The following is an 11,484-nucleotide window of genomic DNA, read 5'->3' as shown; positions in this document are numbered from 1 at the left end:
TTAATTGAGCATTGGGCCTAGTGTTTTGGGTTACCTCTGGACGGCATAATGGCATATGACTAAGTAATCGGGAAGCGATACTGGAATCATGATATTCACTGTTTTAAAGAAGATCGTTATAAGTAAAATACAATTTTTAAGTAAAATACAATTTTTATTTTCCACAGAAGAATCAATACATATTGAACTATAAATGGCAAAATAAAAATCAATTATGCAATAAAGGAATCTTAAAAGGGTTTGTACTATTCATTCCTGAGGGGCGGAGGGAATTTAAGGCATGTATATATCGGTGCTCTTAACATCTAAACTACTAGGACTTGGAATTTTCTAGGATACACACTGAAACACTATTGTTAAAATTTTCCTTCTGAGTCAGTCCATGCTCTATATGGAGGTGGAGTCCTACGAACTATAAATATCCGATAATTCCATTAATAATCATTAAAAGTTGCTTTGTCATTTGTAAAATCAAAAACGAAAAGCTGTACGCTGAACGTGCGCGGCATTTTTTCTGCAGCTGCCTAGCTTGTAGCCGCTAACATATAGATAACTTTTCTTTAACAGGAAGAATATTTATTTTCTTCTGCCCGGTAGCAAGTTTATTTATAACTGGACTAGTGTTGAATAATGATCTATTTACGGCCTGCTTTTATGTATAGCAATCTAGGTAAACTATAGGTAAAAATATAATATTAATCATAAGCTAAAATGTACTAATCTTTGTATTCTAAATGGGGAAAAAGAAGAAACATTGTCAGTCAGTCGAGAAAATTGTCAGTCAGGCTATATGGCAGCTTTGTAGATGTTGTGACTATGCTAGTAGTGGTCCCAACAAACTGCTCGGGGTGAGTTACAGTTTGAGGGGACCATATCACATATGACAGAACAATGTGCAAATATAGACCTTACTAAATAGAATGATTCTGTCTGCCTTTTATTAGTAATTAAATTGCATGTTCTGTTAATTAATAAGAGTTAATAAGAGTTGAAGGCTCTTGAAAAATAGAAGAAGGGGAGTCATGAATTGTAACGTTACACCATGCACTAAACGAATGCACACGGCTTATGGTCAGTCCGATTAAGTAAAATAGGAGATATTGGATGCGAAATGAAATCTTACATGATGCCAAAATAAGATCTCTACAAATTATCGTATACGATAGCACAGCGCCTCTTTCAAGAATTCTGCTCCAGTCCTTAGCTTGATCTTTTGGCAAGCCCCTCCAAATTTAAACCTCAACCACGATTTCCATTTTTCCCATCATTCGACTTAGTCAATATAGCTGAAGGGTCAAGTGAAAGTTTTTTTAATCATTTTTAAAACTTTCAGCATCAATTATAAATTGAATATTCATTAAATCTTTCAGGAGCATCATGTATGATGTAAATCAGGTGCCCCTGTTTAGTAAAGATATTATCTTACTCTTATTGATTTAAACCTACTGTCTTTATAAACATTTAATTTTGCACATGTTTTAGCGTTAACGAGGGAAGTGTTTTGGTCATGTAGCAAAATGGAAAGCTGCGATTTAGCCTTTCAGTATGGCAAAGATGCTCTTTCCTAGCCATGGGACCTACCGAAACACAAAATTTAACGGTGAGTTCTCATTTAAGACTATTTTCAGGTAGGTAGAACGGTTCTGGTATCTGTAGAGAGAAATTCTTATGTTTTTTTAAAATATTTGTTTTGATTTAAACATATTGCTGAATTTTTCAGGTTGTTCTAAGAGTAAGACCCCCAACTGAGCGCCATGTTGGTAAAGACAGGATTGTGCATGTTTTGGATGGGCAGGTTATTTATTTATTTTTTATTCAATGCACCAAACCTTTGGTTATCAAAATCCATAAACATAAAATATAGTTGAATAGTTTGTAGACTTGTTAACACACCAATTTCCGACAGATGGTTATCCTGACGGACCCTAGAGATGAGGACGACATCTTGCGAGCAAAACGATCAAGGGAAAAGCGGTACATGTTCGACATAGCATTCGACAGTTACAATACTCAACTGGATGTTTACTTGGCAACAACAAAACCTCTTATTAGCTCAGTTCTTGATGGTTTTAATGCAACAGTTTTTGCATATGGTCCTACAGGTAAACATTGTTAATTTATATTACAAAAAAGTAAAGTTCAATACAATAGAAGAACCTCTTTGAGCTGCTGACTTAGAAAAATGTTACCTGACCAACTCTAAATTCAGGGACAGGGAAAACATACACAATGCTGGGTACTGGTGATAACCCTGGGATAATGGCACTTGCTTTGAATGAAATATTTGCCCTTGTGAGGAAAGGTTCTGAGAATAGCACCTACACCGTCTACATGAGCTATCTTGAGGTAATTGCCAACTCATTACTACATATGTCTACTTAATACTGATGCATTCTTGTGATGCAGGAAAAAAAAACACTTGAATTGCAAAGATTTTTTTAACAGTTAAACTTTCTCTTCTTCCTGTTTACGTATTGACTATTGCAGACGTTATGTCTTGTTAAAAAGCTTAGCATGAGATGTGAAAGTTCTTTGTGAATGTTAGTATCATGAGTAAGTAACACGTAAGGAACAATAAATAGTGACTGCAGTGCCGTTATCTTAACAAGTAGTTTAATGTTAAAATGTGTGATCTAATCTGAATTCTAATGCTGTTTCAACCAGCTGACAAACATTCGAATGGCGTAGTTGACTAAGAAGACTACTTCTAGATTTCTGAAGAATTCATTATAGAAGTTTGTTTAACCAGATTTGTTGAACGTAATATCGACTAACATGTCACGTGGCAGGTTTATAACGAGCTGATAAGAGACCTGCTGTGTCCAGAGTCAGGGGATCTGGAGCTGAGGGAGGACAGTACTGGTGTAACTGTTGCTGGGCTTGAAGAGGTAATATTATTACTGGAGAAGGAAGGGGGAGGGGGGCAACTTGGGGGTCACTGTGGTTGGGTTTATCGAAGTAATAAATCTTGATAAGCGTAAAATTTGACACAATATGTACATAATTTAAAATTCGTATAATGTCAGGTAGAAGCGCAGAGCACAAGAGAAGTTATGGACATGTTGAGGGACGGTAACAAGAGGAGAACTACTGAACCAACCTCAGTAAACAAAACTAGCTCCAGATCTCACGCAGTGCTACAGGTACACAGTGATAATATATTTTATTTACTTTAAATCATCGACAAATAATCAAGAGAACAAATTAAAAGGTTTACGATACCTTCTCGCTACTACTCCACAGACTTACACAACATAACAACATAGCTATAATATAATATATCAATACAGATAGTTAAATATTATATATTCCAAGATAGGCATCCCCTGGTACAGAGATACTATCTCCAGGTAGAGAGATAGTATCTCCAGGCACAGAGATATCCAAAGTGATACTGTAACTCCAGGGTGATAATATCCGTTGTTACAAGTACTCCATTAGTCCCGTCTAGACTCTAGATGTGGTCTCTGTCGATATTATATCTAGTCTAAACTGCTCTACAGTTCCCATCTTTATAGTGTTGTTGTATAACCTGGTATCATACCTAGATCTATGAAGTGTTCTGTGTTGCACAAGAGCCTATTTCGCAACTGGTAGCATGCTCTCCTCGGTAGCATGCTCTCCTCGTCCCACCCACGCTAAATACCAATAAATTTAGTAATTGTTCACTTTCCGTTATCATGGTTACAAATTGAACGTGTTTTAAATACCCAAGCTATTATTGTAGTACCGGCCATATCTCCCCGCCTCATTTCCCTGTAACCCTAGCAACCCAGTGTTCTAGAAGGTCCCCGTGCCGGCTCTATTGTTTTGACATTGTTCACGGTTCAGTGTTTTTACTGCTCGGTCATCACAACATTCGTCATGACAACGTATATCACGTGACAGGGTGATGACCAATAAGAATAAAGAAGCTGTAACCTGAGCTACCTAGAGGTTACATATAATCAGATTACAGCGGTGCCAGGTAGTTGTAAGTTGTAATCAGCGGTACCTGACTTTCCAATCCTCTAACTTGTATTAGCGGACCCCCCTACACTCTTAAATTTTCTCCTCAAAACTGGTGGTGATTCCCAAAACTCAATGATTTCCGTAGAAGAAGTAGTAGATTTCCGAAGAAATACTGACAGTTGGATAATATCCGGTTGGAAGAGACAAGGACAAATGAAACAGGAAGTTAGTCCGAATGTAGGCAAATTTTCGGCGTCAACGCCATCTTGACATCTTCAGGCTCAAATTATTTGTTATATAGTAGTGTTGAAAGTATTAATACTTTCAAAAGTTTTAATACTTTCAACACTACTGTATATAACAAATAATTTGAGCCTGAAGATGGCCTTGACACCGAAAGTTTTCCTACATTTCTAACTTCCTGTTTCATTTGTCCTTGTCTCTTCCAACCGGATATTATCCAACTATCAGTATTTCAATCATGAGACTAATAAACAGCGAACTACTCCATCATTTGATATTTCCGAAGAAGTGTACAAATATCGGTTTGGCAACTTTGCCGCCTTTAGCTCGTGCATAAAATCACTATAATCGGTATATAATGGATTTCAAATGTATATCAGGTAACGTCAGATCGGTATAGCAAGCATCACATATTAAGCTAACTACATGAGTTCGCCGAACAAATTTCTATTCAATTATCAATTCCTGTATTTATCAGTTTATGCTAATGCTACTAACGGATATAGATTAAATCTGTTCTTCCCTATCATACTGAACTTTGGGAAACAAATCAGACTGATATACAAAATAATTGCCGATTAATAATCATTAAAAAACTATTTATAGTTTTATTTATTTATTTTTTACAAATTATTTATCCACCTCACAATAAGAAATAATAAAGATAATAATAATTCCACGTATGAAACTGTTCTCTAGATACTACATTCTGTAGGACTCTAAACTTACATTTCCCCCTAGTAACCACTCCTTATATTCCAGGTAACTGTAAAGAAGTTGGGTAGAGCACGCTCTCTAACAGAGACAGTAAGCACAGGTAAACTCTACATGATAGATTTAGCAGGGAGCGAGCGAGCAACGCACACTAAAAACAGAGGAACTCGTCTGGTAGAAGGAGCTCACATTAACAGATCCCTCCTCGCCCTGGGTAACTGTATCAAGGCTCTCAGTAACAATACCTCTTCTTATGTGAACTATAGGGACAGTAAACTTACCCGCCTTTTGAAGGACTCGCTGGGAGGAAACTGTCGAACTGTTATGATAGCCCACGTGTCACCTGACTGTCACGTGTTCGATGAGAGCAGGAATACTCTTCAGTACGCAGATCGGGCAAAGCGCATCAAAACCAAGGTATGTTTTGTAAACTGCACCAAGCACATTAAATATCAGGTTAATAATTATTTATCAATAAGTAAGTATTTTCTGGATTACATTCTGAATCATTATCATAATCATTTTCAAAATATTTTTCAGATTCGACCGAACCTACAGACGGTATCACATCACATCGCCAAATATCCCATTATTGTGGAGGAATTACACAAAGAGATTGCCAGACTGAAAAAAATAAACAGCAAGGGTTCAGACACTCAGTCACTAGAGTCAGAATCTGGTCAGATATTTAGCTAACATTAGAGTCAACAGTTATCATTTTTATTTAGTTAATTTGTATCCTGGAATAAAGAAAAGATTTCTTTGTAAAGCTTGATTCTTTGAGATCTTACAATTCCCAGGTTATCGACATAGTTACACACAATTACAGGGATACTACCTGTAAAAGACAGAGAGTTACTGGAGACAAAACGTGCTCAGCTTGATAGAGCCTTCAATAAACAACTGAAGAATAAGTAAGTTAATATAATAATAATACCAATATAAGGTTATATAGATCACAACCGCTTTCTTTTATTGTGTAGAAGTCCAGCCATGAAATATATATATAATATATATTACCACATTGGTAACACTGCCATATAAAGTAGTTTAACTTAGTCAAAACACCCGTCAAGTTAATAGAGTGTGGTTACTGTGTTAAATATTAACTGGAATTGTTTCAGAGAAAGACTGTCCAGATTAGAAGGACAGCAGAAGTTAGGAGGGCACAAAACAGGACACCTCCAATCCTTACTACACCAACACATAGAGTCCAGACCTCTGTACAATATCCTGCCCCCTATCCACGGTGCACTGCCTCCCCTCACACCCACCTCAACCTCACAACCTGAACTACTTCCTTCATCATCTCAACCTGACCTGTCCTCCTCCCCTCAACCCTTAACACCTGCCTCCCAACTTGATATAGAGTCCAAGGTTGGTTTTATACTCTGCAAATGTTGAAATATATGTGTGATATTTAACAGGTTGTGTTGAAGCTGTGTGTGGTGAATTAGTTCTCACTACAGTGGGGTTGTCATGACAACCAAATACCAATCATGTAAAACGTTACACCTTGTCATTATTGTGCTACATTCAGTGTTACTATAGTCTCCGTATCTACAAGTTGGGGGGGGGGGGGGGGGGTGTGGGAGGGGCAATATTCCTTTTCGTTGCAATTGGTATAGTGTACAGACACATAACTTCAAATTCACTTATTTGAGATAACGATATGCTGAGTTAGACAATCCACCAGTCTTCCCTTGAAGGAACCTCATGATACACTATGACTTTAAATAAGCGCTCATAAATTGAGTGTAATTTATAAATTTAGTGTAATTCTGACGCAAATTACGTGAGTTATTAAATGGTTGCATGTGGGCAGTTACTTGTGAGCCACCCTGTATATCTGTGTCTTATCTTTGGCTAATCTGTGGCTAATCTGTGGCTCTCATAACCTCATAATTATTAATGATAGCTTTTCCGGTGAGCTGGTCACGTTACTTAAAAACCGTTTAAAAACCACTCTACAGTTCCTGGATACTGCAATAAAGTTAACTTATATTCACTGTAGCTGCAACATAATATACAAGTAATTTAAAGGTTAAATTACACATGTTTGTTACTCAGGAGATAGAGATAAGATCTGCGCTACGTCGGCAGTCTGCTCGCAAGAGAAGAGAGGAGAATTCTAAGGATAAACTGTTACGAGTCTCCTCTAATCTTGCAGAAAAGTACAGGGCCGTTGAAGAGGTATGTCACCATGGAAACCCCTTTTTTTCTAAACGAGTTAAAAATTTATAACGATTATAATCATTTAAAATTTTAAAATTTTTGTTTATTTAAAAAAAAAATATAGAAGGTCAGACACTAGAATATTATATGGTCATCATATTCCAGGATATAGAAGATAAAATACTAGATACAGATCACAAGGAACTTCTAGGACTAGTATCTAATGTGCACGTGTTAGAACTGCAGCTAGCTGGGAGCAGGGAGCAAGTGCACAGTTTGGGTGCAGTAGTGGAGGAACAGGGACACTGGCTCAACTCCCACTACCAGTATAATATACAGTTACTGGAGGTGGTCAGGACTCAGCATCAGTTGCTGACTAACAACAATGTTCATAATACTCCTCAACTGGACAAACTTTATGAGTAAGTTTATTTACTGTTAGTTTGTAGTTAGGTAATTGTGATAATCACAGTTATAGTTACCATAGTAAATTAACTAAATTAACTAAATTAACTAAATTAACTAAATTAACTAAAGTAACTAAATTAACTAAAGTAACTAAAGTAACTAAGGTAACTAAAGTAACTAAAGTAACTAAAGTAGCTAAAGTAACTAAAGTAACTAAAGTAACTAAAGTAATTAAAATAACTAAAGTAACTAAAGTAACCATCATAACTAACTATCAATAACCATGGTAACTCTACAGAAAACTACAAGAGAGAAGTTTAACACAGTACAACGTACTGCCCCGTATTAGAAGTGCAGTGAGCAGTATAACGGCTGAGAGTGAGGAGGATTCCCCACCTTCCACCCCTCCTCTTAGTGATCACACTCCTGGTAATTAATTAATTAATAAGATTAGTGATCACACTCCTGGTAATTAATTAATTAATTAAATTAGTGAACACACTCCTAGTAATAGAGCAGCTATTTCAATAAACAAAATTATTGTTTTCACTTTTTTGTTGTTGATTGGTTTAAATTGTATATTTTGTTCTTCGTCTTAGATATACCTCACCACTTGAAATATCCGTAAAATATAACTAGTCATAACAAAATAATTTATATAGAATAGACTTATGAGTAATGATTTATTTAAACGTATTATAATTGCACTAATCACAAATAATTCTTAACGGTATAAAATACGTTAATATAGATTAGGAATACAATTACTGTACAAAACAGAATGAATAAAAATCAGCAATAAAGTCTAATATGAATTAAATAATACCAACATATTTAAAAAGCATATCATTGCTCCGTTATTAAATGTTTAATACAAACGTACTGCTATTTTTTATAATCAGACATAGAAATAATTGTATTTGTATCGTATACAATATATACATTAATATTTAATAGTAATACATTGATTCCATATTTTCCCCAATGATTAATTAACGATAACTTACCTTTCCTTGTCAGTGTTCACTAAGACATACAATGTGGTTGATAAGGATGGAGAAGGAGGAGACATGATTAGCAAACTGGAGGAAAGAGACGTTTCACAGACCACTATGCACGTTCTCTCTACCCCTAGTCTTACAGGTAATAGCTGAATTGTAGTACCTTGTCACACCTTGTCACACCTTGTCACACCTTGTCACTACTGTTCTACATCCAGTTACCATTATACTTATAATGTAGTCTCCGTATAGACAATACTATACTCTAAAATTCAAGTTAAGGGGAGGGGTGGGGTTACCAGAGCAGACTGTTTGGGGGGGGGGGGGGGGGGGGTTACCAGAGCAGACTGTTGGGGGGGGGGGGGGGGGGGGTTACCAGAGCAGACTGTTGGGGGGGGGGGGGGGTGGGGTTACCAGAGCAGACTGTTTGGGGGGGAGGGGTGGGGTTACCAGAGCAGACTGTTTGGGGGGGGGGGGGGGGTTACCAGAGCAGACTGTTGGGGGGGGGGGGGGGTTACCAGAGCAGACTGTTGGGGGGGGGGGGGTTACCAGAGCAGACTGTTTGGGGGGGGGGGGGGGGTACCAGAGCAGACTGTTGGGGGGGGGGGGGGGTGGGGTTACCAGAGCAGACTGTTGGGGGGGAGGGGTGGGGTTACCAGAGCAGACTGTTGGGGGGGGGGTGGGATTACCAGAGCAGACTGTTTGGGGGGGGGGGGTTACCAGAGCAGACTGTTGGGGGGGGGTGGGATTACCAGAGCAGACTGTTTGGGGGGGGGGGGTTACCAGAGCAGACTGTTGGGGGGGGTTACCAGAGCAGACTGTTGGGGGGGGGGTTACCAGAGCAGACTGTTTGGGGGGGGGGGGGGGGGGGGTTACCAGAGCAGACTGTTGGGGGGGGGGGTGGGGTTACCAGAGCAGACTGTTGGGGGGGAGGGGTGGGGTTACCAGAGCAGACTGTTGGGGGGGGGGGGTGGGGTTACCAGAGTAGACTGTTGGGGGGGAGGGTGGGGTTACCAGAGCAGACTGTTGGGGGGGGGGGTTACCAGAGCAGACTGTTTGGGGGGGGGGGGGTTACCAGAGCAGACTGTTGGGGGGGGGGTGGGGTTACCAGAGCAGACTGTTGGGGGGGGAGGGGTGGGGTTACCAGAGCAGACTGTTGGGGGGGGGGGGGGGGTTACCAGAGCAGACTGTTGGGGGGGGGGGGGGGTTACCAGAGCAGACTGTTTGGGGGGGGGGGGGGGTTACCAGAGCAGACTGTTGGGGGGGAGGGGTGGGGTTACCAGAGCAGACTGTTTGGGGGGGGGGGTTACCAGAGCAGACTGTTGGGGGGGGGGGGGGTGGGGTTACCAGAGCAGACTGTTGGGGGGGAGGGGTGGGGTTACCAGAGCAGACTGTTTGGGGGGGGGGGGGGGGGTTACCAGAGCAGACTGTTGGGGGGGGGGGTTACCAGAGCAGACTGTTGGGGGGGGGGGGGTTACCAGAGCAGACTGTTTGGGGGGGGGGGGTTACCAGAGCAGACTGTTGGGGGGGGGGTGGGGTTACCAGAGCAGACTGTTGGGGGGAGGGGTGGGGTTACCAGAGCAGACTGTTGGGGGGGGGTGGGATTACCAGAGCAGACTGTTTGGGGGGGGGGGGGGTTACCAGAGCAGACTGTTGGGGGGGGGGGGGTTACCAGAGCAGACTGTTTGGGGGGGGGGGGGTTACCAGAGCAGACTGTTGGGGGGGGGGGGGTGGGGTTACCAGAGCAGACTGTTGGGGGGGAGGGGTGGGGTTACCAGAGCAGACTGTTGGGGGGGGGGTGGGTTACCAGAGCAGACTGTTGGGGGGGGGGGTGGGGTTACCAGAGCAGACTGTTGGGGGGGGGGGGTTACCAGAGCAGACTGTTTGGGGGGGGGGGTGGGGTTACCAGAGCAGACTGTTGGGGGGGGGGGGGGTTACCAGAGCAGACTGTTGGGGGGGGGGGGTTACCAGAGCAGACTGTTGGGGGGGGGGGGTGGGGTTACCAGAGCAGACTGTTGGGGGGGGGGGGGTTACCAGAGCAGACTGTTTGGGGGGGGGGGGGGTTACCAGAGCAGACTGTTGGGGGGGGGGGTGGGGTTACCAGAGCAGACTGTTGGGGGGGGGGGGTTACCAGAGCAGACTGTTGGGGGGGGGGGGGGTTACCAGAGCAGACTGTTGGGGGGGGGGGGGGGTTACCAGAGCAGACTGTTGGGGGGAGGGTGGGGTTACCAGAGCAGACTGTTGGGGGGAGGGTGGGGTTACCAGAGCAGACTGTTGGGGGGGAGGGGTGGGGTTACCAGAGCAGACTGTTGGGGGGAGGGTGGGGTTACCAGAGCAGACTGTTGGGGGGGAGGGTGGGGTTACCAGAGCAGACTGTTGGGGGGGAGGGGTGGGGTTACCAGAGCAGAATGTTGGGGGGTGGGGTGGGGTTACCAGAGCAGACTGTTGGGGGGGAGGGTGGGGTTACCAGAGCAGACTGTTGGGGGGGAGGGGTGGGGTTACCAGAGCAGACTGTTGGGGGGGAGGGGTGGGGTTACCAGAGCAGAATGTTGGGGGGGAGGGTGAGGTTACCAGAGCAGAATGTTGGGGGGGAGGGTGAGGTTACCAGAGCAGAATGTTGGGGGGGAGGGTGAGGTTACCAGAGCAGACTGTTGGGGGGGAGGGGTGGGGTTACCAGAGCAGAATGTTGGGGGGGAGGGGTGGGTTACCAGAGCAGACTGTTGGGGGGGAGGGGTGGGTTACCAGAGAGACTGTTGGGGGGGAGGGTGGGTTACCAGAGCAGACTGTTGGGGGGGAGGGTGGGTTACCAGAGCAGACTGTTGGGGGGGAGGGTGAGGTTACCAGAGCAGAATGTTGGGGGGGAGGGTGAGGTTACCAGAGCAGAATGTTGGGGGGGAGGGTGAGGTTACCAGAGCAGACTGTTGGGGGGAGGGGTGGGTTACCAGAGCAGAATGTTGGGGGGGAGGGTGGGGTTACCAGAGCAGACTGTTGG

The 11,484-nt window shown here is 43.0% G+C and overlaps 1 protein-coding gene across 4 annotated transcripts in view; it reads left to right on the top strand.

Moving 5' to 3' along the window:
* Positions 1-1,476: 1,476 nt before the first annotated feature.
* The window catches only part of LOC134817593 (kinesin-like protein KIF19), a 41,514-nt gene continuing 31,506 nt past the window's right edge, over positions 1,477-11,484 (top strand). For all 4 annotated transcript variants that reach the window (XM_063826805.1, XM_063826804.1, XM_063826802.1 and 1 more), the window contains exons 1-14: positions 1,477-1,600; positions 1,721-1,795; positions 1,907-2,102; positions 2,210-2,346; positions 2,790-2,888; positions 3,027-3,143; positions 4,957-5,325; positions 5,449-5,587; positions 5,738-5,822; positions 6,033-6,285; positions 6,979-7,101; positions 7,249-7,505; positions 7,790-7,920; positions 8,512-8,634. In XM_063826805.1, coding sequence (XP_063682875.1) covers positions 1,571-1,600; positions 1,721-1,795; positions 1,907-2,102; positions 2,210-2,346; positions 2,790-2,888; positions 3,027-3,143; positions 4,957-5,325; positions 5,449-5,587; positions 5,738-5,822; positions 6,033-6,285; positions 6,979-7,101; positions 7,249-7,505; positions 7,790-7,920; positions 8,512-8,634 — 2,134 coding nt within the window. In that variant the 5' untranslated portion in view covers positions 1,477-1,570. The remainder of the gene's footprint in view (positions 1,601-1,720; positions 1,796-1,906; positions 2,103-2,209; positions 2,347-2,789; positions 2,889-3,026; positions 3,144-4,956; positions 5,326-5,448; positions 5,588-5,737; positions 5,823-6,032; positions 6,286-6,978; positions 7,102-7,248; positions 7,506-7,789; positions 7,921-8,511; positions 8,635-11,484) is intronic.

This window comes from Bolinopsis microptera, chromosome 6, assembly GCF_026151205.1.
Source record: "Bolinopsis microptera isolate Bmic1 chromosome 6, MBARI_Bmic_1.0, whole genome shotgun sequence".
Lineage (NCBI taxonomy): Eukaryota > Metazoa > Ctenophora > Tentaculata > Lobata > Bolinopsidae > Bolinopsis > Bolinopsis microptera.
This window is presented reverse-complemented; position numbering and strand designations above follow the sequence as displayed.